The sequence below is a fragment of the Dendronephthya gigantea genome, unplaced genomic scaffold, assembly GCF_004324835.1.
Source record: "Dendronephthya gigantea isolate DGI-Jeju-01 unplaced genomic scaffold, DenGig_1.0 000048F, whole genome shotgun sequence".
NCBI lineage: Eukaryota > Metazoa > Cnidaria > Anthozoa > Malacalcyonacea > Nephtheidae > Dendronephthya > Dendronephthya gigantea.
The window spans coordinates 37,593-60,635 of NW_021163058.1; the positions used below are offsets into that span (position 1 = coordinate 37,593).

Consider the following 23,043-nt stretch of genomic DNA (forward strand, 5'->3'; position numbering starts at 1 on the left):
GTTAGCAACAAGTTCGGATCGGAGACGCATCAACTTTAGCAATGCTTGTCAATTCGTTGGAGGTTTTAGCGTTCATATTAAAAATTATGGGGGAACGGTTTTATCTATAATACATTCTACTGATTCTAGGGGATTCTAGATAGATAGATAGAAAGCTTTATTTTAACACGCTGACCCCGTCAACCGAAGCTGATTTCCACGAGGGGCGTGTGAAAAGTGTACAGAAAAGAATATTTTTAAAAACTATTTACAAAATTACATAGGATATATAACTAACATAACTATATATAACTAATATAATAATCTATTTACAGGTATGTTTTCTGCTATATTTTCAATCAGCTATCAATCAATGTGAGTAGCGATTTTCTTTTTAAAGGAAGAGAAGGATTTGCTCTCTCTAATTTCTTGAGGAATAGAGTTCCAAAGATGCGCGCCATCATACATATATATAAAACTTTTTTTCATGCTATTGGTACGCGGTTGTGGCAAACAAAGACTGCTTGAAATATTTCCGAAGTTTTTTATACGAACTATATGCATCCATATGCATATGATTTTGTGTGGTGTGTTAGAGTAATGTCCAATAAGGAAGCGTCATTTTAATGACGTAGAAATGATTGCTTTACCTTTTGGATAACGAAACTTGTCAAATTGGTCAACACTCAACAAGGCTTCTAGCAATCCAGCTTATTTGCTGTTAAAGTTAACCAGATTAGGTAAGAAAAAACTATGTACGACTGCTACTACTGACTATATGTAGTACTTAGTACTTTACGTGCTAGTTCTAATAAATGCCGTGTTTAAATTTTAACCACATATGTGGTGGGGGTTGTTGTGATGACCTATATTGGTAATTGAACTAATCGTGTTAATATTAACCTCTTATAACTGTTCAATAAAACGTTACTGTTCTTATACTACAATTTACAAATGCATAAAGCATGCACCGGCACTTGATTTTGAAGTGACTTTCCTTTGTAACGGAAAATGTTCTGTCAGTCTCTTATGTATAAAAAGAATTCTTGTAGTGAAGCAGACCGTTAAATAAATACAGAAACAGAGTTTCGTGCATTTCCATCTATCTATAGTTTTCAGTTATTCGAATTGCTTCCTGTTTTCAACGACAAGTCCGGCAAAACGCCATTTAAAACGCCATCCACCAGATTGTTTAATGAAACTGAGTGCAATGTAATAGTTTAAAGAGCAGACAGTATAGAATTTATATATTTGCATTAATTTCCTGTAAGAAATACTTGAAATTGCATGTGCTATCGGTTCATTACCATCACAATCATGCATATGTTGAATTCCATAGTTTTAGATTGTAGCGTACGTTTTGGAAGGAGGTACCTGTACACCCTTGTACCTTGTGATTTTTAGGTATACATGCACGTTATGTAATTTACGATTTGCTATGTTGTAGTAATGACATTTACCGGAATCTTTTATAGAACTCCAGTTTATTCGATCGAAGAAAGCCGAAATCGAGGCAAAACAAAAGGATGGATAAATTCTTTCCGCCAAGTTTTAGGAGAAGCTTTAGAAGTGATCGGAGTTATTGCGTGGAAGATAACGTCGACGTGGAAAAAATAAAATTTTTACAAGATATAAAATATTTTAAACGACTTGAAGATGAATTTCCTAAGGTAAAGATTGACGTTTCGACGGATCAAATCATGATCAAAGAGAATGGTTCCTCAAAGCAATTTGACGAAGCTGTGGAGAAGTGTCGTACGATGTTGTCAGAAATTGTGAAGAGTTCAGTGCCGTTGAGCTTAGGCGAAACCAACATCTGGGATGTAATTGCCTGTGACGAGGCCCGTGATTTTATTCAAAATATTCTCATCCAAGAAAAGGTGGATGCAAAGGTAACAAAGGTTCTTAAAATTTACTTGTAGTTGGTTTTGAAAGTAAACCAGACAGAGTCTTCACGTGGATTCCATAAATTTACTGTCTAATGTCTATATACGTACATTACTTTCCATATATAGGTGACACCCAGTGAAGATGGACTTAAAAAAGTCAGAATTATAGCTTTGAACAGTACAGCCCGGCATAGAGCAAAAGAAGTGGTTGTTCAATCATTTGTACGAGAAACTGTTGAAATTCCGGATGATATAGACCTTTCACCACATTCTGGAGAACTGCAAGAAATAGAACAAAGTTGCTGTCAAATACAACGAGGAAAACCTGTCAAAGTTCAAGTTATTGTTGAACATTCAAAGAAAAAGTTTGTTGAGTTAGTTGGGGTAGCGAGTTTCGTAAAAGATATAAAAATTTATGTTAAAAATCTTCTCGAAGGCAAAAGGGTTAGGATTGAGTATTTTGCAATAGATGTTTCCAATAGCTTTTGGGATTTTCTCTATGACCATTTTCGGACGAAAGTGAAGCCAATCGAGAGTCAACTAGACAGTTACGGTGTCACGATTAACCTGACTGAGAAACCAAAAGAATTCATAATAGAAGGAAACATGGAAGGTCTCAGAAGATGCAAGAAAGAACTTGGAGAATTAGAACAAACAATTGTTCAAAGAGATGAAATAATTATATCGCAGGACGTTCGTAACTTATTTGCAAGTGGCATGGAGGGTGAAAACAGGTTGAAGACAATTGAAAATACTCGACGTATTGTTGTAAGAAAGACTCCATTTGTAGACGTGTCCTTGTCCGAAAACACAACTATTTCACGATCCCAACCATGTAGAAGCGAAGTAGTAAATATGCTGGTAAAACATGGACGCATTGAGAACGAAGTGGTAGGTAATCATGAGAAAAGATCTCATATTTCTTTTTTTGGCGATTCATACATGGTTGCGACTTTATATGAGGATAGTGCGATTGAGCGTCTGTTCAAATGATAAATAAATTATTATGATGATGATAAAGTGTTTCATATTTCAATAATAATTACATCAATGTATTTAGCATCAAATGTGATATAGCAATTGTTTTGTCTATTTTAGGCAGTTGTTATACCACATTTGATGTTAAGTTGTTTGAAGACGCTGCTCCCTGGTTATATTGGAACTTATCAATGTATTGTTCCATTTTTCGTAGGCTGACGTCTTAGTGAATTCGGCTCTACCGAATCTTAAAGTGAAATCTCCATGTTTGAAAGTTCTCCAACAACGAGGTGGTCAAGCATTTATTAAAGAGTGTGAACAATATACGGATATTCCTACCGGAGATATTGTGTGTACTCCCGGGTGCGAAGGGTTGTGTAAATATGTCATTCATGCTGTTTGTCAACCATGGTACAACAATGAACCAGAAAAGAGCGAAAACGTATGTATTATCATCTACATTGCTTTTAACTTTTTTACTTCTTTTAAAATTGAACCTGTACAGAAATTTATTACATAAAACGACAATCTCCAAATCACAGTTTATACTACCATGCACTAAGTTTAGGAATTACTCTTTTCGGATCCGAAGCCTCCGAAGTCATAACTCTCATGTCACACAACTCTCCGAAATCATAACTCCCCGAGGTCATGGCTTTCCGAAATCATAACTCTCCGAAATCATAACTCCCTGAGATCATGGCTCTCCGAAATCATAACTCCCCGAGATCATGGCTCTCCGAAATCATAACTCCCCGAGGTCATGGCTCTCCGAAATAATAACTCTCCGAAATCATAACTCTCCGAAATCATAGCTCTGGCCGAAATCATATAAGCTCTCTGAAATCATGCGTTGTCATTTCGTCACGATGTCTCAGATCATCTGATCAGAACATATCAGTCTCTAAATATCAGAGTACGCCGGTGATCATGCATGCAGTAATTAACAGGGGGTTCCTTTTTTGTTCACAGTTTATTAGAAGTCTTATCAAGAAAGTTCTTAAGAAATGTAATGAATTGGGAGCACTCTCGGTTGCCATGCCAATCATTGGGACTGGGAAATATGGCTATTCCAAGCCCCTTGTGGTTGAGATCATTCGACAAGAGGTTGTTGAAATGTCCACTGAAGAAGGAAGTCAATTTTCTTTATGTGATATTCGTGTGATTGCCCTGGAAGAAACCAACTTACAGGAAGCTGTAAACAAAGGTTTTGTGATTGATTCGCCTGATAAAGTTATCTTACACTTTGTTGGAGAGAAACAATACGTTGATGAATCAATTGGAAAAGTGAAAAAGTTCATTAGTAAAAAAAAGCAAGAGAGAGAAACACCTGGTAAGTTTTACAGCTACATGAATAGTTTAAACAAATAAAATCCTCCTAAAAAAACTGGAACACAAAAGTATATCATAACATATAGGATATAAACTGCAGACTGGGATATGAACACCTTAGCAAAGTCCAGCATGACATGCGTTAAAAAGAAACAACGAGTAGGCAGTAGTAAATTCAGTATTTTCACTGTTTTGTTCACATTATGTACATAGGTTGTTTCTAGTCTCTCTGCGTGCCAGCGAGATGTACTAACGTTTTAAAAGCAGTAGTTCTGACTGAACTCCAGAAAACAATATTATACCCCACTCTTTCTAATGTTTGGGTTGAGGTGGAAAATTAACTTTAAAAACGGAAAGTGCAAAATCAAAGGGCATACAAGGCGGGTGTATGGGATACAGGCTAGATTGGATAGAGTCATCAAGCTAGTCGGGCAATTTTTGGGCAATAAAAAGTGTCAGATATTCTCAATAGTAGTTCCATGTACAGTTTGATCTTTCCACTAAAAAATAATGTACTTTTCCGTTCTAGGCCAGGAACCATTAATGAATATAGATTTGCCAAGTTTCTGGGAAGACCAGCCACAGGGAAAAATCGTCCATCTTGTTGACCTGAAGGAGTCTTCCAGCGAGTATCAAGAAATATTCAAACATTTCCTCAAAAATTGGAATTCAAAGAAAACTTCGATCAATGTTTCTGTTAAAATGATACAGCGAATTCAAAATCCTGTTTTGTATACTTCGTATGTAGCAAGGAAAAGAATGTTGAAAAAACTCAAAAAAGGATGTGAGAATGAGATGAGTTTGTTTCATGGAACTGCTACGAAGAACATTCCAATTATAAATGTTCACAATTTCTCAAGAAGTTTCACTGGAGCTACTAGAGGTTAGTTTCAGCATACGTTTCAGTCATTAGTTTTGTGCTATAGTCGCAATAATTTTTGCTTTTGTAATCAACTATCGTCTACTCATTTTGAAATTCAGTTGCCCGTAATAATCCTTGAATTGTCCTTTCTCCATTCATGGTCCATGTATTATAGCACATGCACAAACACACGAATAATTGAGCAGTTACCTATAACTTACTTCTTAAACTGATAATGTTAAAAAATATTCTAACAGGTCATTTCAGTCAAATATATGGCCAAGGAGTTTACTTCGCGAAAGAATCGTCGTATTCTAGTGGTTTTTGCAAAGATGACGATGAAGTGAGTGCTAATCTCAGTAAGAAGGATCTTAAAATGTATGTTGTGAAAGTCTTAGTTGGAGAGTTTACCCGTGGCCACCAGAAGATGAAAGCTCCACCTCTACGAAATGATCCAAATAATCCTGGATTACAATATGAATCATTAGTCGACAATGAAGAAAATCCCACAATCTTTACGATTTTCCAAGATAACCAATGTTATCCCGAATATTTAATCACATTCATTGTACAGCGATAAGTGCTCATTCAGGAAAGGTTCTACTCATAGCTAATCTTAAGAATTTTTTATCACTGCACATATCATCACAATAATAGTATAGTGGAGAGGGTGATAAAAGTGGTCCTAACTGGAAATTGGTAATTTAAAGATGGGGAATTGTAAGGGTCTGCAGGGCCTCTTGCAGAAAATTGACTTGATTTACAGCATTATCGGGGACAACTACTTATGAATCTACCTCGGCAGAGTGATGTCTGTTGAGAAAATACCATTTATCACTGCACATTTCTCATTTTATCACTGCACATTTCTCATTTTATCACTGCACATTTCTCATTTTATCACTGCATATTCTACTTTGATCACTGCACAAATTGGTTATCACTGCACACTAAAATTAGGTATGGTTCTACTTAGCCTGTATTAAATCATTACGTTTCTATAGACTAAAACAAACTTTCAATTCAGACTATTCATATAATGACAATTTCGAATAAACATAGGATTAGAATTCCATAACCGCTTTCAAAACAGGTTTTTACGGGCAAGATTCTAGGTTATTTTGTGTATAAACCTGGTATGAAACAGCTAAGTGAAAGATAAAAAAATCTTAGCGAGAGATAAGGGAAACGGGAAGCAAATTCTTGTCATAAAACTTGGAGGCCAACGTATAATTCCTAGAAAATATTTTACTACCCCTAATTTTTGCTACCTTTAATACCTGCTTGTAGCATAACACCTTGCTAATAACTTTCTTTAATTTTCTGAAACGTTACAAAAGAGAAAACGATATCCCCGAGTGACGTCACAGTACCAGAGGGGGGAGGTGTACTGTGTGTGCGGTATGTGAAGTGTTACAGAGACTCCCTTTTGCTTGCTCTGGAGTGATACCCCGCTTTCCGCCGGTTTCGGTAGTCTCCGAAGTTATAGATTATACATGCTTGGTTTATCATAGCTGGGTTTATCAATATGCGCGCGACACGATCAAACATCATGGAAATCTAGGGAAAGCTTTTTCAAACATTCGAGGAATTCAACACAACACAACACAACAGTGGTGCATCAGTGGTGCAACTATCACATAAAGTGTCAAAATAATAGTTATCTATTACATTATTTCAGTCCATATTGCTATTTAATTTGTTGAGGATTGATTAACCTTATTTGATAACTCATATGGCATCTTCTCCAAGGTGGCTGCCTTTGGAATCAAACCCCGACGTAAGTGATATAAAGGATTTTTCATAGAAAGAATAGGAATATTAAATATTTAGAACGTGTTGGGCCATAATATTTGGTATAACCACACCTTTACTTTAAACGTGTTGGGCCATAATATTTGGTATGTAAGTGCGATATGCTGATAAATCGAATTGAGGAGGGACATTATTTTTGCTGACCCCTTTTATAATCACTCAAATTATATATTTTTAATTTCTTTCAAATTGGTTTGAAAACTCTATGATTGCACTGGTAAAGGTTATAAGCCAGGTATGTATTAGTTATGTGTATGTGTATTTAGTATTTGAATGAATTAATGTATGTATATCAGTATATGTAGTATTTGAATGAAGAAAAAACAACATATATTACATACACACCTGACTGGAAAGTATGCAAACTGTGCAATCAGGATTTTCTTGTGTTTTGTATTCTTATTATTTGTAGTATTTATGGTCCATTGGTATGTCAAAGAAATGGCAGTTTGTTGATGTTCTTTCTCTTGACGAAGAATTGTTGTGTATGATTCCACAACCTGTTTGTGCTTTAGTTCTACTATTTCCATGTTCAGAAAAAGTAAGAGTTCAGGGATAAAATTTTTAGGAAATTCCAGCTACAGTAAATATACAAGAAGTTCATTTTGGATTTTCATGACTGAATTATACTCATGAATGAGCAATGAATAAGATGTGGTAAGAGATGAGAGATGCGTTGTTAAGTGTTAGTGTGTATATATAGTGGACCAATGATTTAAAATGCCCTGAGCCATGGCCTAAAAGCCCTAAAAAACTTTGCCACTGCTCTCCAAGTGCAGTCCAACCTGTGGTTTGAATGGCAGACAGCTCATTGAGATTTTAGGCTATGGTTCGAAGATGTGGTTTAATGAACTGAAAGGTTAAAAGGACTCAGAGCCAAATACGTGGCCAAATAGGTTCAGCCCTTTGGTGCACTACTGTTACTGGTAAACATGATTAAAAAAAGTTTAGATGCTGTAGAGCATGTGAATGCACAAGATAAGAATCGGTGTAGTAAAAAGCATGATGCCTTAATTACTGACCATGTCTTCTACATAATTACCATGCATTTTACTTGGCATCTCAGTGCTCAGTAGTAGCTAGATATTTAACATATGATCATTTTCTTGTCCAGTATTACCACTTTAAAGAAGAAGAAGAAAACTGCATTGAGAAAAAAGGACAGGTTGGTGTTGGCTTACAAGGTTCCAGACCTCTGCACAATAAATTATTAATTTTTCAATAATTAATCATTAATAATATATTCATTCTCTATAACATGTTTTCTCTTCTTAGACTATAAGTTCAAACTTATATTATACAAAACAAACTATTGGTAATGCTTGTGGTACAGTGGCCTTGATTCACTGTGTTGCTAATAACATGGAACAAATTAGTATTGGTGAGGAAACATTTAATTCATATTTTACGGCATGGAAAAAACTATGTCATATTTTTCACCGGAAAGTATTCTGGAAGTAGTAATTATGAATTCTTCCTGACACTGCTTGTATTCAGTCAAATTCATAAATGTTTTTTAGATGAGGGATTTTTGAAAACATTTATTGAATCAACAAAGTCTCTCACACCAGAAGAAAAGGCTGCAAAGTTAGAGTCAGATGAGGTATGTACAGTTGGAAACTAATATCATTTTACATTGCAACCAATATTTGTCGGAATGACCAGAATGTGAATTGAGGTATTACTAATCTTCCGAAGAGATTTTTTAGTATGTTTCCTATATTTTATATCTTATATAATAAAATATCCACTCTTTGTTTTGTTCTTATGTTCAGTGTATTGTGAAAATTTATATCCATGAGATCTACTGCCAGATCTTTGATAAAGCTTTGGCAACCTCAATCCCTAAGTTCTGCCTCATAAAGAGAGTCATTGGACAATCCTTATTAAAACCAAAACCCCCTCCCATCAAACACAGGTTTCCCCCTGTGAGTTGTCGAGTTGCTGAAGCTGAAAAACGTTTATTTTCCAGTCAATGATAGAGGCCCACGATAATTTTGCACAAGAAGGACAGACAGAGGTTTGTCACTTTATGTTTCCGTGGAAATTTGACGTATTATAAGTCAAGTGACTGTATTTTGGATCAGTGATACAATTGTCATCCTACCTGGCTAAAATTGAGTTCCGCCTCGTCTTTTCCACCTTTTTCCTTTTTTTACCTCACTTTTCTCTTCAGCTGTGGTACTAACATTATTACCCCTTGCCCCTCGACTAAGGGTAGGACTCAGGAGAAGCACTTCTAACCCCGTTTCCCTCTCCGATTGAGGGAAGGATCATAACTCTCTTTTGTCATTTCTGCAGTGATTCTGTTGTGAGGGTGTACGGGCCCGCTATGTTGTTACTAAACAAAGCAAATCAATAAAAATATGAAAACTCAATATTTTAACTACTTTCCGCATTACCAGGCTCCGTCACGAGATGAACACGTGAATCTTCATTTCGTTGCATTGGTGGAGAAAGATGGTCATTTGTATGAATTAGGTAATTTTGTCGATTATTGAATATAATCAACTGCGGCTGCTGCGCGGCCGTGTCTGTAAAATGTAGTGAAGTTACGTTTATTTTTTCCACTGATGTTCTTTAGATGGAAGGAAAAAATTTCCCATAAATCATGGAAAATCGTCAGCGGAAACGTTTTTACAGGTTTGTACATGCAATGAATGACTATTGATCAACAACACATCATTCTGGGACCTTAGAATCTACAACGTTGACAACAGCTAAATAGAAAGATTTATGCCATAGGGAGTTGTAGGCGTGGTCAACACAAACCAGTGCAACTTCTCTTAACCATAAACTATGCTTATTATTGTATTCATATAAAGCTTAATACTATTTAGAAGACATTCAGAAGATGATAATTAGTTTCTTTTCAGGATGCAACCAAAGTGTGCAGAGAATATGTGAAGCGAGATCCTGATAACCTGAGATTCACAGTAATCGCTTTGTCTGCAAGTGATTCATGACGTCATGCGCAACTCTGCGAAAATGGTTTATTTACAGTAATTTGATTGTTGAAAACAAATGAGCATAACTGATTGTCATTGAAACTTGATGGACACGATTTCTTGTGACTCTTGTTTAAAATGGCGTCTTTGCTTTTGCGATCGAAAGGAGCCGGATTACTTAGTTACAACAATTATTCAGTTATTAATATAACAAATAATAGTCATGAAGCTAAAAGCAGTCTCACTCCACTATAGTTGGAGGATTATTTCTATCCACTAAAAGTGATTAATTTTTTTATTTCGGGTAAACCTTACTCCAAATCATGCTTCATAATTTATTTAATATGTAATTCAGTATACTAAAAGTTGACATTTTACTGTCCTATTGTATTAAAAAATGTCTGTCATACTGGCTTGGTTTTCAATTGACACCAAGACCCCGTTTCTCCGGCAAGAAACTACACCTTCACGACTCCAGTGTGATTCCAAAATTACGTTGCTTGTGGGAGAAGGCGCATTTAGCAATTGGGTATTGCACTTTGTATTCGTTAACAACAACAGTCAACACAGGATCGGGAGAATTTGGGACCGTGCTCGAATTTATCCGGTTTCCTCGGGTGAACACGTAGATTTACTCATAGCTAATTTTAAGATTTTTTTCATATCTACACATATCATCACAATCAGGGCCGTCCTCAGGATATTTTCCAGGGGGGGTGTAAGGTAATCTAAACCGACTGATCTCACAATAGTATAGCGGAGATGGGGGCATGATAAAAATGGTCCTAACTAGAAATAGGTAATTTAAAGATGGGGGAGTTGTAAGGGGTCTGCAGGACCTCTTGCAGAGAATTTTCTGTATTTTTGAGTCCCTTTGACTTGATTTCCTGCATTTTGGGGGACAATCACTGCACATTCTGCTCTTATCACTGCACAAATTGGTTATCACTGCCCGCTAAAATTAGGTATGGTCATTTACTGTTGTAGAACAAGTCAAATTTTCTTTCGTTTTTACCGTGTGAACAACCTATGGTACGATGCGATTTTTAGGTCGTACTGGCGTAGTTCTAGCCAGGATTTTGGTGTAAAAGGGAGCCGAAAAATCCTAGGTGGGGTTAAAAGATCTAGCGCCTGTAAATTGGTAAAATTGCGAAGTTTGATTGCAAAATTTGTAACGTGCTGAAAACAGCGATGGGAAGTTGGCAAATTTTGTAAACTTTTGTATCTGAATATTCATTTTTTATCGCCAAGAAAAATTGGTTGGTCGTTGGTAAAGGCGACATCAGACACTTTTGTGGTTCACGTTCGCTTGCCTAACACAAAGTAGTGCAGTTGTAGAACGTGGGCGCCTAATATTTATTTTTTGACTTCTATCAACCAGAACACCAGTTTATAGTTTCTAATTTTATATGTCCACCAAATTTGATTTAAAATGTTGTTAATTCTATCACAAGAACACAAAGAGCATCTAGGATTTCTTAGTGATCTGCAAGTAGAGGGTACGTGCAGGTAGAGATTAATATTAATTTAATGTTGGGTAAATTTATTTGTTATATTAAATAAACATGAAAATCATGCTCTCTGGTTGCTCACTTGTCAGAACTTTGATTGTTGATTGCAAATATAGTTGCAAAAACTAATAATCAGCTATTATAATAGGTTTGTGTTATTTATCTGCTGTAGTTGGTCTACTACCAGTTTGGCTGTGAGGAATTAGATCAAGTCCAGGCATATCATGAATACATGAATGCATTATATGTTATTAAGAAATTTTGTGTTTCTTTCTCTAACATTTGAATTTTTATCATTCAGTTGCTCAAGAATTTTGCAGAATATCTTTGGAATATATTTTAAAAGGATCCAACCCTAAAATTTATCAAGCTGCAGCTCGTAAGTATTAAGTACTTTGCTCTGTATAATCACGGGTTCCTCAGTAAAAATATTGCCCTTTAATAATTTGTATCTCAAAGATTGTCAAAGCTCTTCCCCCCAGCAGAGAAGGTTCATTCTCGTGCGATACTAGAGTAACGTTTAACTAGATCTTGGCCGCTACCAATTAGTAAGGATGGTGACGGTAACACAGCAATACAATTGAGCTGGACAATGCAGTCCAGGTTGGTGATGCGATCGTGTTTGGTCAGGGAATGCGAACATTCTTTAAGACTTGCTGATTTTGAAAATTTTACGAGATTAATTTGACCAGAGGGGATAAGAACTAGTTAAATGAAAAAACGGGGCAGTTATAAAGGAAAGGGTGGGTGGGGTCAATTATACTGAGGGTAGGATATAAAACAAGGGAGCCAAACACGTACCCAGTCTTGTGACAACAATAACATCTCTGACATTATAGTAATTTCCTTTATTATAAATAATAAATACATATAAATAAAACTAAAACAACCAGTATTTATTTTACAAACTTGTCACTTGGAATTGTTTGCTTGTTGGTCATGGTGAAAATATATATTATGAAATTTTTAGAAAAACTTGGGGTTCAAGTCAATCAAGTGAAACAAGCTGTTGAAGGATTGGTTTATCTTTTTAATGAAAGCTCTCGTCTTATGGTTTGTTATACTACGTACTTTTACATCTTTAATACTCAAATCCCTCATTTCTGTAGTTTAATCTCATTCCAAGTTTTCAGGCTGTAAGAATATAATTTTATTTTCAAAGATTGGAGAAATTGATTTTCAAGATTCAGTTATGACATTAGGTTTTTCTGAAGAACTTAACAAACTCTTGCTTCAGGTTAGTTATTTTGTAACAGTTATTGAAGCATCATCCCAATTTTGCACCTGGGAACTTAATTATAGTGGGTATGACTTATTTGTTTCTCTCGTGGTGTCACTTTCTGACATTTCCAATATCTAAATTGCGTCATAAGGGTGGCCTACTTTTGTTGGTGTTGGGTGGCATCTACTTGGCTGGAGTAAAAAGTTCTGTTGCTCTAGAGGTTGATGATGCAGGAGTGGCAGTCTCTGTTACAGAGCCTACATGTATGTTCTGACACTGGTCTGATAGCTTTGTCACTCTGGAGGCCCACCTCTCTGTGGTGCGGCTTGTGCCAGCATTTCATCCCCTGAGTTGTTTGGTCAGGGCTCCTCACTTCTTGGACATGTTGTCATCAGCAACAGGGGGGGGGGCATCTGAAATCATCTGCACTTCTCCTGTAGCTGGCGGAGGGCGTGTCTATAGTTGATCTTTCAGCTGGGTAGACACGTTTGGCAAGTTTCTGTATAGACAAACCAAGACGAACCCGCGCCTATGTTGATTAGCTTTGCCTACAATGCTGAGTAACGAGATGCCTCTGTAGTTGTTGCAGTCACTTCTTTAGCCTTTGTTCATGTAGAGGTTGACGATCTTGGCATGTCTTGTGAAATAACCCCTTCACCAGCAGCGGCAGAAACCTTTGAAGGGACTGTATTGTATCTTCCTCTTAATATTATGAAATGTCTATTCGCCATTTGGCTCAATTGTACAACGCACTTTCTATTCATTATGTTACTGTCTGTAAAATTTCTTATTGTATTTTCCTTGTAGCTTTACCTGGAAAATAGAAATGAAATAAGAAAACTGCTAGGGGAACTGTCATTGGAACAACCACATTACCATAATTTAGAATGGCGATTTGATGTACAGGTAAATTTAATTTTCATAATATTTTATTGGTGATCAGTTTGCACATTATTGTCATCCGAATTTTCTTTTTTTTTACTTTTGTAGCTTGCAAGTCGATCTCTTCACCACCAAACCGAACCGCAAATTCTTCTGAAACTACACACGAAACGCAAAGGTTACTATAATTTGCCGCCAGACAGGTTGCATATTCACGCCGATGGGAAAGTTGTTCAGTTTTAAATATATTTATGGCAATTAACCTAGTGGTTTATACTTATTTCATCAGTATATTGTTGTGTTTTAAAACAGATGTTCAAGACTTGAAGATATTCCAAACCGATCCAGTAAATCTTGTTCATTTAACATCGGAATTAGAGAACGCTCTGGCTGAAATGAAGACCGCTCATTGCCGAAGAATTCTGAGAAATATTAAATAATGTAATGACAATATTTTATAGAATTTTGAATGCAATTGAAAACTAAATCATGCGACGTCGCCTCGAATCAATGTAAATAATAAAATTGTTATAGTTTCCTTCGGCTGAATCCTTGTCAATCGTCTGCACTTAATGACGTTTTGTGAGATATAAGAGGAAAACTCGAATAAGGCCTGCTGGCCTAGGTTATATATACGTCGCGTTCTGGTCGCGTCTTCGAATGCAATTCAAACAATGCCAATGGATAATGAGATGATAAATCTCGTTAATGGTCATCATTATTATCTCATCCATTGTTCGAATTGCATTCGACGCGACCAAAGTCAACGCCTCAAGCATCGAAATGTTGGGTAGGAGATTTTATGTGACTCAGCACACGCCCGTCATATTTGCCCGAATAGGGCCTGCGGAAGTATGAAGGGTGATCACCGCCAAAATTAGCTTACACAATTTGCAACCACTTACATGCCATTCGGCATTGCTCACGTGGTACTCGGATTGTCTTGAATGACATTCGGCACCACTTACGTGATATTCGAATTGGCTTTAATGGCATTAGGATTTGCATTTATGACATTCAGCACTGCTTACGTTACATTTGAATTGGCTTTAATGACATTAGGATTTGCCTTAATGACATTCGGCACCGCGTAGCTAACATTGGGATTGGCCCAGATTGGCCTTTTAAATGACATTCGGCGTGAAAGGCATGCGCCACAGGAGCACGCAGTCAACAGGGGCAGCGAATTATTTCAACAAGAGCGTTACGAACACACGGGATTAATTGAACAGCGGGTAATCACAGAAAACTTCTTAAGGACGTAATATTAGCTGCAATATTCAGTTAATAAAGTTTCCAAAATTGTTTTTATACTGTTTCACGCTATTTTTTCTTCAAATTCTGTTGTGTTAATTACGAAATCCTGTCGAAAAACCCTTGGATGTCTTCTAAATCATCTAAGTAATAAATGGTATGCCTTATATATATTTTTGCATTTTAGCCTATGTTTCCTTTTTTTATAATACAATTGAATACTGGCAGATTTTTTATTTGCCTAGCGGCATACTATATGGACATTGTCAATCACATGGGAACAAGGGCAAAATTTAATGATCGATGAGACAATTACCAACTCATTTCGTTAACCTGTGACTCCTTTAACTTCTGTTATTTGGTGAACGTACTGTACGTTATAAACCCTACATATATTTAAAAACCGTTTGCGATGCAACTATGCAGACTAGGGTAAAAATGGAAGAAAATGAAATCTGATAGCCTTTCACAGCCTTGAAGACTAGGAGATAAAAAGTAGCGGTGTTCTACATATACTATCTTTCTTAGGATGTTGTACAACCTAGAAGCATCATTATTAATCATTTGATTCACTCAATACGAAAAATTGAAGCAGTTTTGGAGAACGATGCAGAACAACCACCAGACTATGACTTCCTAGCTTTTAGAGTTGATCATCTAAATCATGTTTTGGTTTACTGTTCAACGGTTATTGATGTACCACCAACGGTCAACGAATTGCTAAGCAAATGCCTTAGCATAATAGAGTCATTTGATACTGGGATAAATGACAATTACTTTGCTCCAACAGTGAAAACTGGACTGCCTGGACGACCAGCATACAAAATTACAAAAGAGCAGCTGTTGTTCTTGGTTTCTTCTGGGTTTAACGTTCCACAAATTTCCGCAATGTTAAATGTCGGAAAAAGAACTATTGAGAGGAGACTTCATGAGTTTGGTATCTCTATAAATACCACTTTCTCATCGATTAATAACGACGACTTAGATGCTGTTGTCCGAGATATTGTCAAAGAATTTCCAAATGTGGGTTACAGAAGGCTGACAGGATTTTTGCGAGTAAAAGGCATCAGTGTTCAGCAGCAGCGTGTCAGAGAAGCTTTAAGAAGAGTGGATCCAGACGGTGTTCTCTTGAGAGCAGTTGAATTGAATGTCATCAGAAGGCAGCCGTATCATGTATCATCTCCTTTATCACTTTGGCACATTGATGGATATCACAAACTCATCAGGTAAAAATGGCCTTTTACACAGCAGGGAATTGCAATACCTGCAGTATGTGAAGGGAAAAGGTTGGTGTAAGTGTATTTCTCTGGTATTACTCGTTGTATTTATCCAACTTTGCATGGATATGTTTGTTTCTTTTGAGATGGAGAATGGTGATTCACGGGGGGATCGACGGTTATAGCAGAAAAATTGTTTTCTTAGAATGCAATACAAACAACTACGCGACTACAGTCCTGAATGCCTTTCTTTCTGCCGTTGATCAGCATGGACTTCCGTCTCGTGTCCGTTCGGATAAAGGCGGAGAAAATGTGGATGTTGCCCATTACATGTTGCATCACCCTGAACGAGGATCCGGGCGGGGAAGCATGATTACAGGCAAGAGTGTGCACAACCAAAGAATAGAGCGTTTGTGGATAGATCTATTTTGCGGTTGTGTCCATATGTATTATCATCTATTCTACAGCCTTGAAAGTAGTGGGTTGTTAAATCCTGACAGCGAGTTAGACCTTTTTTGCTTACACTATGTTTATTTACCAAGAATATCACATTCCCTTCGCAACTTTGTGAATGGATGGAATGCCCATCCAATGAGTACAGAAAATAACCTTAGTCCAAACCAACTCTGGATCAGAGGCCTACTAGAAATTGCAAACAGTGACAATCGAATTGCCCAAGATATTTGGCGGTCAGGGGAAGTAGATGTACGTAACTATGGTAAACATTATTTCGTCTTGAAATTTTTACAGTACTGGCGTTACTACAAAAACAGGAGACTGTAACCGCCATGCATTACACAACACAGCTTTCTCTTCTATGCAAAAACCAAGACAAGTAAAGAACAAACATTACAAAAGAATGATTTTTTCAATGTGAAAGAATATAATAAAACACGGTAGAACGACAAAAATTCACTGAACTCTTAAAACTTTTTTTAGGATTTATATGGAGTTGACTGGGATGGTCCTATCTCAACAGAGCCTGATACCTGCGCCGTTGAGGTCCCCCGAACAGAAAATCCACTTCAAGCACATGAATTTACAAACATGAAGGAATCCATAGATCCGCTACGTCAAAGTCACAATTATGGCAGTGATATATATTTGGAATGTAAACAATATGTAGAAAATCATCAACATTGAAAGTGAGAACATATCGTTTGTATATGTTATTATCAACGTTTTAACCCCAAACATTTTCTTGCAAGTGCGATTTCCATTTAATAGACCTTGCCGTTTATTCACATTTCACCTCGTGTCCTCGTTTCCGTGTCAAATACATATACTCGTGTTTCATGCTTAGTATGGTTGAAAATTACTTTGTTATTAAGCCTAAGATCAGCAACAGACAAATCCGTCCAGGAAACATGGAAATATAATCTTTATCTGCCTTTGACATGCTAAGATAAGTTAACATGGAAACGAGGCCTTCGGGTAAAGGAGAACAATCGGTAAGATCTGTTGCTAGACCGGTCAGGCCAAGTATAAAATTGCATAGACAAACCATATAAACCTATTCGAAAAAGAGCAAGAAGCCTGTTTCCAGTTACGCGAAAAACGAGGCTAGTCAGATTTTCTCTGTTGAATTTAAAGCAATTTGTTTATTTTCTCACTTTTTCGCTGGACCTGTTGCAAGCGACACAAAAACAAAGTTTTTACAGTCAAAATTTAGAAATATAAAAATGATTTTAAAATTTTGACTGCAGAAAACCTGAATAGCCTCGTTCTCGCGTAACTCGTAACAGGCCTCTTGCTCTTTTTGGAATAGGTCTCATAAAATCTGGCTAGAATAGACTTCGTTTTGAATTAATCCAAAATTTTCGTTCCCTTGTGTTTGTTTTTCATTCAATATATCTGACCGGTTTGACAGTTCTACATGCATGTAAACTGAAAGCACTCTAACAAAATATAAACATTAACCTAATAAGCTAAAATATTTAGCAATGTCAATGACAACCCTGCATATTCAGTTGTTACAAACAACCAAAGTTACGTACATTGAGACAAATTAATATTATCTAGTCAACATGAATTGTAAAACAGTTAGCTGTTGCCTACTGTACAGTAGCAGTATCTGAAGTCACCGAGAAGCAGAAAACGAACACGACGCATGACGTAGGCTGGCTAACATAACTTTCTCAAACGCAGCATACAGCTCCTCGATCAGGATTTGACTAATAAAATCTACTCGAGACTTTATACTTAAAACCCTCCCCACAGGCCATCCAGATCTATCAACAATGGAAGAAAATCTAGGTTCGTCAAGTAAATTTGAAAGCTCCTCGTCATCTGTACAATCTTCAATCTGAAATGATAGTAGAGATATTTCGTAAACGGTGAAAGTATACTTCAACAAACAAAGAGATATAATGGATTCAGGATAAGCATCACACATAGTAAGCATAACAAGTTCCCTAATGGACAATATGCGTGTTATACAATGGCAAAGAGAGGTATACTCTCGGAAAGAGCATACCAAAATTAGGAAAATGGCAAAGTTTGGTTGCGACAGTTGTGTAATGCAGAAAATATGGTTTTGCAAAGTTCGCAAACTTTCTATACTTTTGAATTTACGCGCAAAAATTGTTACCACTTTTCGACCGAAAATGACAACAAATTGTGCACGCGACAGAATGTCTCCATTGATCAATAACTTCTAAAGTCTTTTATGCGTGCCCTGTATTGACCAGTTAAGCTGAACAAACAACCGATTACTTCTCTATTTTGCATTTTAATAATTCTACTTTAGTTGATTTTACCTTTTTTAAGAATTCTGTCAAATCGGAATTCTGTGGAGTGTTCGGAAGGTCATCCAGCTTGATAGCTGAAACCGACTTTTCTTTGTTACCATACACAAGAAAATCGTAGATGTAATTTGCTAATGATGGCATACCGGGGCCTTGTTGAAGTATAGAGTGTGCCAGCATAAGGCCCCCCATACGCAAGAGATTAACATTGTCCCAGCTATGTCTTGGAACAAGGTGACCATCTTCTCCTTCAAACAAGCGATTACTCATGCATCTAATGAGATCACCAAAGAATTCGATCCTTAAACCACCACCGTCTATTGCATCTTCATAGCCTTCGAATACTATACTGAGATGCCGGTATAAATCTTTGCGTTCTGTACATTTATAAAAAATCAGTGCTCTTTCCCACAGGCATTCTCTTTCTACGTGCAATATCTTGATATTGTCCTTGTCTACATTCTTTGCATAGGCTGCAAGTTGCCCATCAATTGATGACGCAGTTGATGATTTACAGGTATCTACAGAACAAAAATTCAAAGCAAGCAAATTTTACTCTTTTGGCAATGAGTTCATTAAGGCTAACTATAGCATTCTTTTCGGCGCCGAACGCCAATTTTACTCGAGGAGAAGGATTTGTACGAAAGTTGTTCCAAATATTAAAGAGCACTGCAGCGCAAAAACAAGTGAACGGCTGAATAATTTAAATCAATTAGATGGAAGGCTATCTGCAACCAGAAATTTGAAGCTAGGTTTTTCGGTTAGAGCGAAGTCGTTCCACGCGATATAAACACACGGTTAAGCACAAACTATGCCGACACATGAGTTCGATCGAAGTCAAATCATGGGTCAAATTTAGCCTCACATAAGCATAGGCATGTTTATAATAATGCAGCCTTTCAATGTATTTTTATAAATCACTCGCACTGTCAACAGTATACCAACCAAATGCTATAAACAATACTTTTTTACTTTTAATGTTTGCCATATGTTCACTTACCATCAGTTAAACCTAAGAGGTCAGATACTGCATCTTCTGTCGAATAGTCATTTGCCCTCAGTGTTTCCAACAAAGTTTGCCTCTGTGCATTTGGAAACATTTCTTGCATTCTATTTATCTCTTCTATGAAAATAAAAATTATAGTTTGTACAAATTTAAATTTGGAGTCAATCACTATGTACTCTCTCATGATGAAGGCCCTCGGGTCGAAAAGACGAGAAGTGTTTTGTCTATTTTAGGCAGTTGTTATACCACATTTGATGCTAAGTTGTTTGAAGATGCTGCCACGCTGCTTTATATTGCTAAATATGTATGGTTATATTATTTTGGTGAGATGATACCTCTTAAATAAGTATTTTGTATGCATTACAGATTATTTAAAAACTTTTGACAAAAATTATATAAACAAACTTCGTTCAGAAGTTCGCAAGTTCATGAACAAGTTCATAATAAAATTAACAATCTGTTTTATAACTATGCATTTCACTGTCTCCTTTTAAACCTTGGACCAATGAGAACATTTGCTTTTGAAATAGATCTTTAATTTTATAGTGAGATTTTGACCCTGATCGCAACGAACTTGTGAACTTTCGAATGAAATCAGGAACATTTTAGTCAAAAGTTCTATGAAATCAGTGATGTTCTTACGGGTTAAAGTGTCATCACCAGTGTGATCAATGATTTTTTCTTCATCTCCATCAATTTTGTTATCAGATAAACTAGAAAAAGTAATAAGCAGCATTTATAGAATGATGAGGATTTTAGGAATTTAAGATGATGAAAAAAATGCAGGGTGCTACCAAAAAGGTATATGTTAGGTTTGAATAATGGTAGCTGTGACAACTAAATGTCTTCTAAACAAAGAAAATTGAGATTAGACAATCATCATTAGTGGTAGGTCAATTAAGCTTAATTCCAGCAAATTAACAGAAGAGATAAAACAGAAAACTGAAAATAAATGTCATACTTTTGAGTTTCTTGCTCTTCCTCCTCAATATGAAAACGTTGATGAGTTAACATAGACTCTTCATCAATTTTTATTTGCATATTACATTTAAGGCATGGTACAGTTGGTCCATCTGTATCATTGGCACCACTAATTGCTTCATTTGCCTTAAAAGAAAAATGACAATTAAAATTGTTGGTTAACTTGGCTTCCTTAAAATTTCTTCTTTATACTACTTTCCATATAAAATTGCATTTTATATGGAAGCAATTCATGTATATGATAACATATGATATATGATATGATATAGACCTTATATCCATCACTATGGCAAGGTATTTGTTGTACATAATATATACATAGGATAAAATAGACATAAATCTGAGAACAACATGATCAAAGTGAGTCAATAATACACTTTGACAGGGTAATTAATTTAAACTGACTAGAGTCTGAATAGATATGACATCCACTGCAACAAATGCCTTCCTGCCAGTGAGATCGAGATAAGGCCAGATTATTCAAAAGAAGGAGTGCTGGACAAATAGCCAGGTAAAGATGTAAACTAAACCCTGAACTGGTGAGCAATGTAGTATTCTATCCATGCCCTAAGGGTCTAATGAGTTTTATTGACATTATATATGCAAATAGTCTGAATAATTACTTCTACTGTATATTGAATGAATACTTTTTATATATTATTTGCAACTACAAATAATGTTCAGGTACTTAACTTTAAAAATTCTTCAACATATATTGTGTATTATTTAAACTATAATTTTTATAAAACACCTAGCTATTTTACATATTTGTTAAACATGCATCTGAGTGTATTTATTTCATAGAATATACACCCACCATGAAGGCAGTGGCGTAACTAGAAGGATAATTGGGGGGGGGTGAATATTCATATATTCAGTTCTACCCCACGAATTTCTATTGTAAGGTATTGCAATTACAAAAGAAATCTGTAGGGCAGAACTGGTTATTTGAATATTCACCCCCCCCCAATTATCGTTCTAGTTACGCCACTGCTTGAAGCCCTATCTCCAATACAAGTACCTTCTAAGGGCTCAGCCCTTGTGTGAGGGGGGAGTGAGGCATAACGTATATCAAATTTATCAAAAGTAAAACATTGACTGAGTACACTGAATTATTGAAAAAATTGTTGCTGATGAAAAATTAACTTACCTCAACTTCGCATGTATTTATTGTGTCAATAGATTTTTGCAGAGGGCGAACATAGGCTACTGCCTGTCTCAACGGTGATTCATCCCGTAAATAGGGTATTGAATAGCCGTTTTTCCCTGGGGGATAACTTGTAAGCGTTGGCTTCCTGATGCTGTCCGGCAAATTAAATATCCCCCAGCCTCTTTTAGCAACGGAAATTTCTCTTCGAGGATTCGAGTGAGAAACGCATGGTCGCCTTTTTTGTTATCAAAGGTTATTTTCAGCTCACCAAGCCCCATTGCCTTTAACTTTTCTTTTTCGGTTATGTTTGGAGCAATGTTTGCATTTTTATCAGATAGAAGGCAAAATCGATGAGTCCATGTTGGCAACGGGTTAAACATTGGAACCCAACTACATCGTTGTCTCTTGGGTTTTGGTGGTTTCGCTTCCTGAACTGTTTGTCGATTACTTGTTGCTTCTCTTCGGTATGGAGCAAAAAGTTTGCTTAATTCCTCCGACGTGGTTCTTTCGGTTTGCTGTGCCGAATCTTTATTTGATTCTTCAAGAAGTTTTGCAGCTTCTCGCATTAATCTCGCTGCCTCGATCCTTTTCCTAGTTTCATCCGCCATATTTACATATTACTGTAAAAACGCGCTCTTTCGATTTCTATGCACACGTGCTCTATATCCGTACCAGTTCACTGATCGTACTTACTTAAATTAACTTTATTCTCTTCATTCTTACTTAAATTAAGTTTCGTGAGCGTCAGTGAATAGCCGCTGTTCATTAGTACCGTGTGTTCGTAAGCATCGTGTTGAAGTAATCCGCTGCCCATGTTTATTGCGTGCTCGTGTGGCGCATGCCGTCCCCGCCGAATGTCACGTAAGCAGTGCCGAATGCCATTAGGGCAAATACTAATGCCATTAAAGCCAATTCGAATATCACGTAAGTGGTGCCGAATGTCATTTAAGCCAATCCGAATGTTAGCTACGCAGTGCCGAATGTCATTCAAGACAATCCGAGTACCACGTGAGCAATGCCGAATGGCATGTAAGTGGTTGCAAATTGTGTAAGCTAATTTTGGCGGTGATCACCCTTCATACGGAAGAGGTAGCAGCACACGAAAGTCACGAGCCTCTTGTCAAAATTGTAGATTTTGCAGAAGAGTCGAGTTTCAGGTTGACCAACTTCTGTCTTTCTGACATACGAGATTGTTTTTCCTTCGCTGGTTTACACATATTCCACCTCTCAACCTGGTTTCCAGGGCGATGGAATTTACAGGTTGTGCACA

General features: G+C 36.6%; 4 protein-coding genes across 4 annotated transcripts; 3 read left to right on the forward strand and 1 right to left on the reverse strand.

Annotated features, from left to right (window-relative positions):
- The first annotated feature begins 1,505 nt into the window (after positions 1–1,505).
- On the forward strand, positions 1,506–6,078 carry LOC114528070. The gene is made up of 6 exons (XM_028549648.1): positions 1,506–1,871; positions 1,995–2,759; positions 3,061–3,288; positions 3,819–4,179; positions 4,708–5,061; positions 5,298–6,078. Exons 1-6 carry the CDS (start codon positions 1,506–1,508, stop codon positions 5,618–5,620), a joined length of 2,397 nt encoding a protein of 798 aa, XP_028405449.1. The 3' UTR covers positions 5,621–6,078.
- Positions 6,079–6,616: 538 nt separating this feature from the next.
- LOC114528174 (ubiquitin carboxyl-terminal hydrolase isozyme L3-like) lies at positions 6,617–10,182 on the forward strand. The gene is made up of 10 exons (XM_028549782.1): positions 6,617–6,820; positions 7,079–7,090; positions 7,268–7,396; positions 7,970–8,020; positions 8,131–8,236; positions 8,376–8,458; positions 8,828–8,875; positions 9,261–9,336; positions 9,440–9,498; positions 9,732–10,182. The coding sequence occupies exons 1-10, from the start codon at positions 6,776–6,778 to the stop codon at positions 9,819–9,821; spliced, it is 699 nt and encodes a 232-aa protein (XP_028405583.1). The 5' UTR covers positions 6,617–6,775; the 3' UTR covers positions 9,822–10,182.
- A 1,001-nt stretch (positions 10,183–11,183) lies between these two features.
- On the forward strand, positions 11,184–14,048 carry LOC114528209 (COMM domain-containing protein 2-like). The gene is made up of 7 exons (XM_028549825.1): positions 11,184–11,302; positions 11,616–11,693; positions 12,285–12,367; positions 12,477–12,551; positions 13,344–13,442; positions 13,527–13,596; positions 13,731–14,048. Exons 1-7 carry the CDS (start codon positions 11,236–11,238, stop codon positions 13,856–13,858), a joined length of 600 nt encoding a protein of 199 aa, XP_028405626.1. The 5' UTR covers positions 11,184–11,235; the 3' UTR covers positions 13,859–14,048.
- Positions 14,049–17,969: 3,921 nt separating this feature from the next.
- Positions 17,970–22,381, reverse strand: LOC114528072. The gene is made up of 7 exons (XM_028549649.1): positions 22,042–22,381; positions 21,774–21,889; positions 20,604–20,749; positions 20,285–20,355; positions 19,637–19,759; positions 18,649–19,157; positions 17,970–18,194 (listed from the first exon to the last, which is right to left on the reverse strand). The coding sequence occupies exons 1-7, from the start codon at positions 22,379–22,381 to the stop codon at positions 17,970–17,972; spliced, it is 1,530 nt and encodes a 509-aa protein (XP_028405450.1).
- Positions 22,382–23,043: the final 662 nt, after the last annotated feature.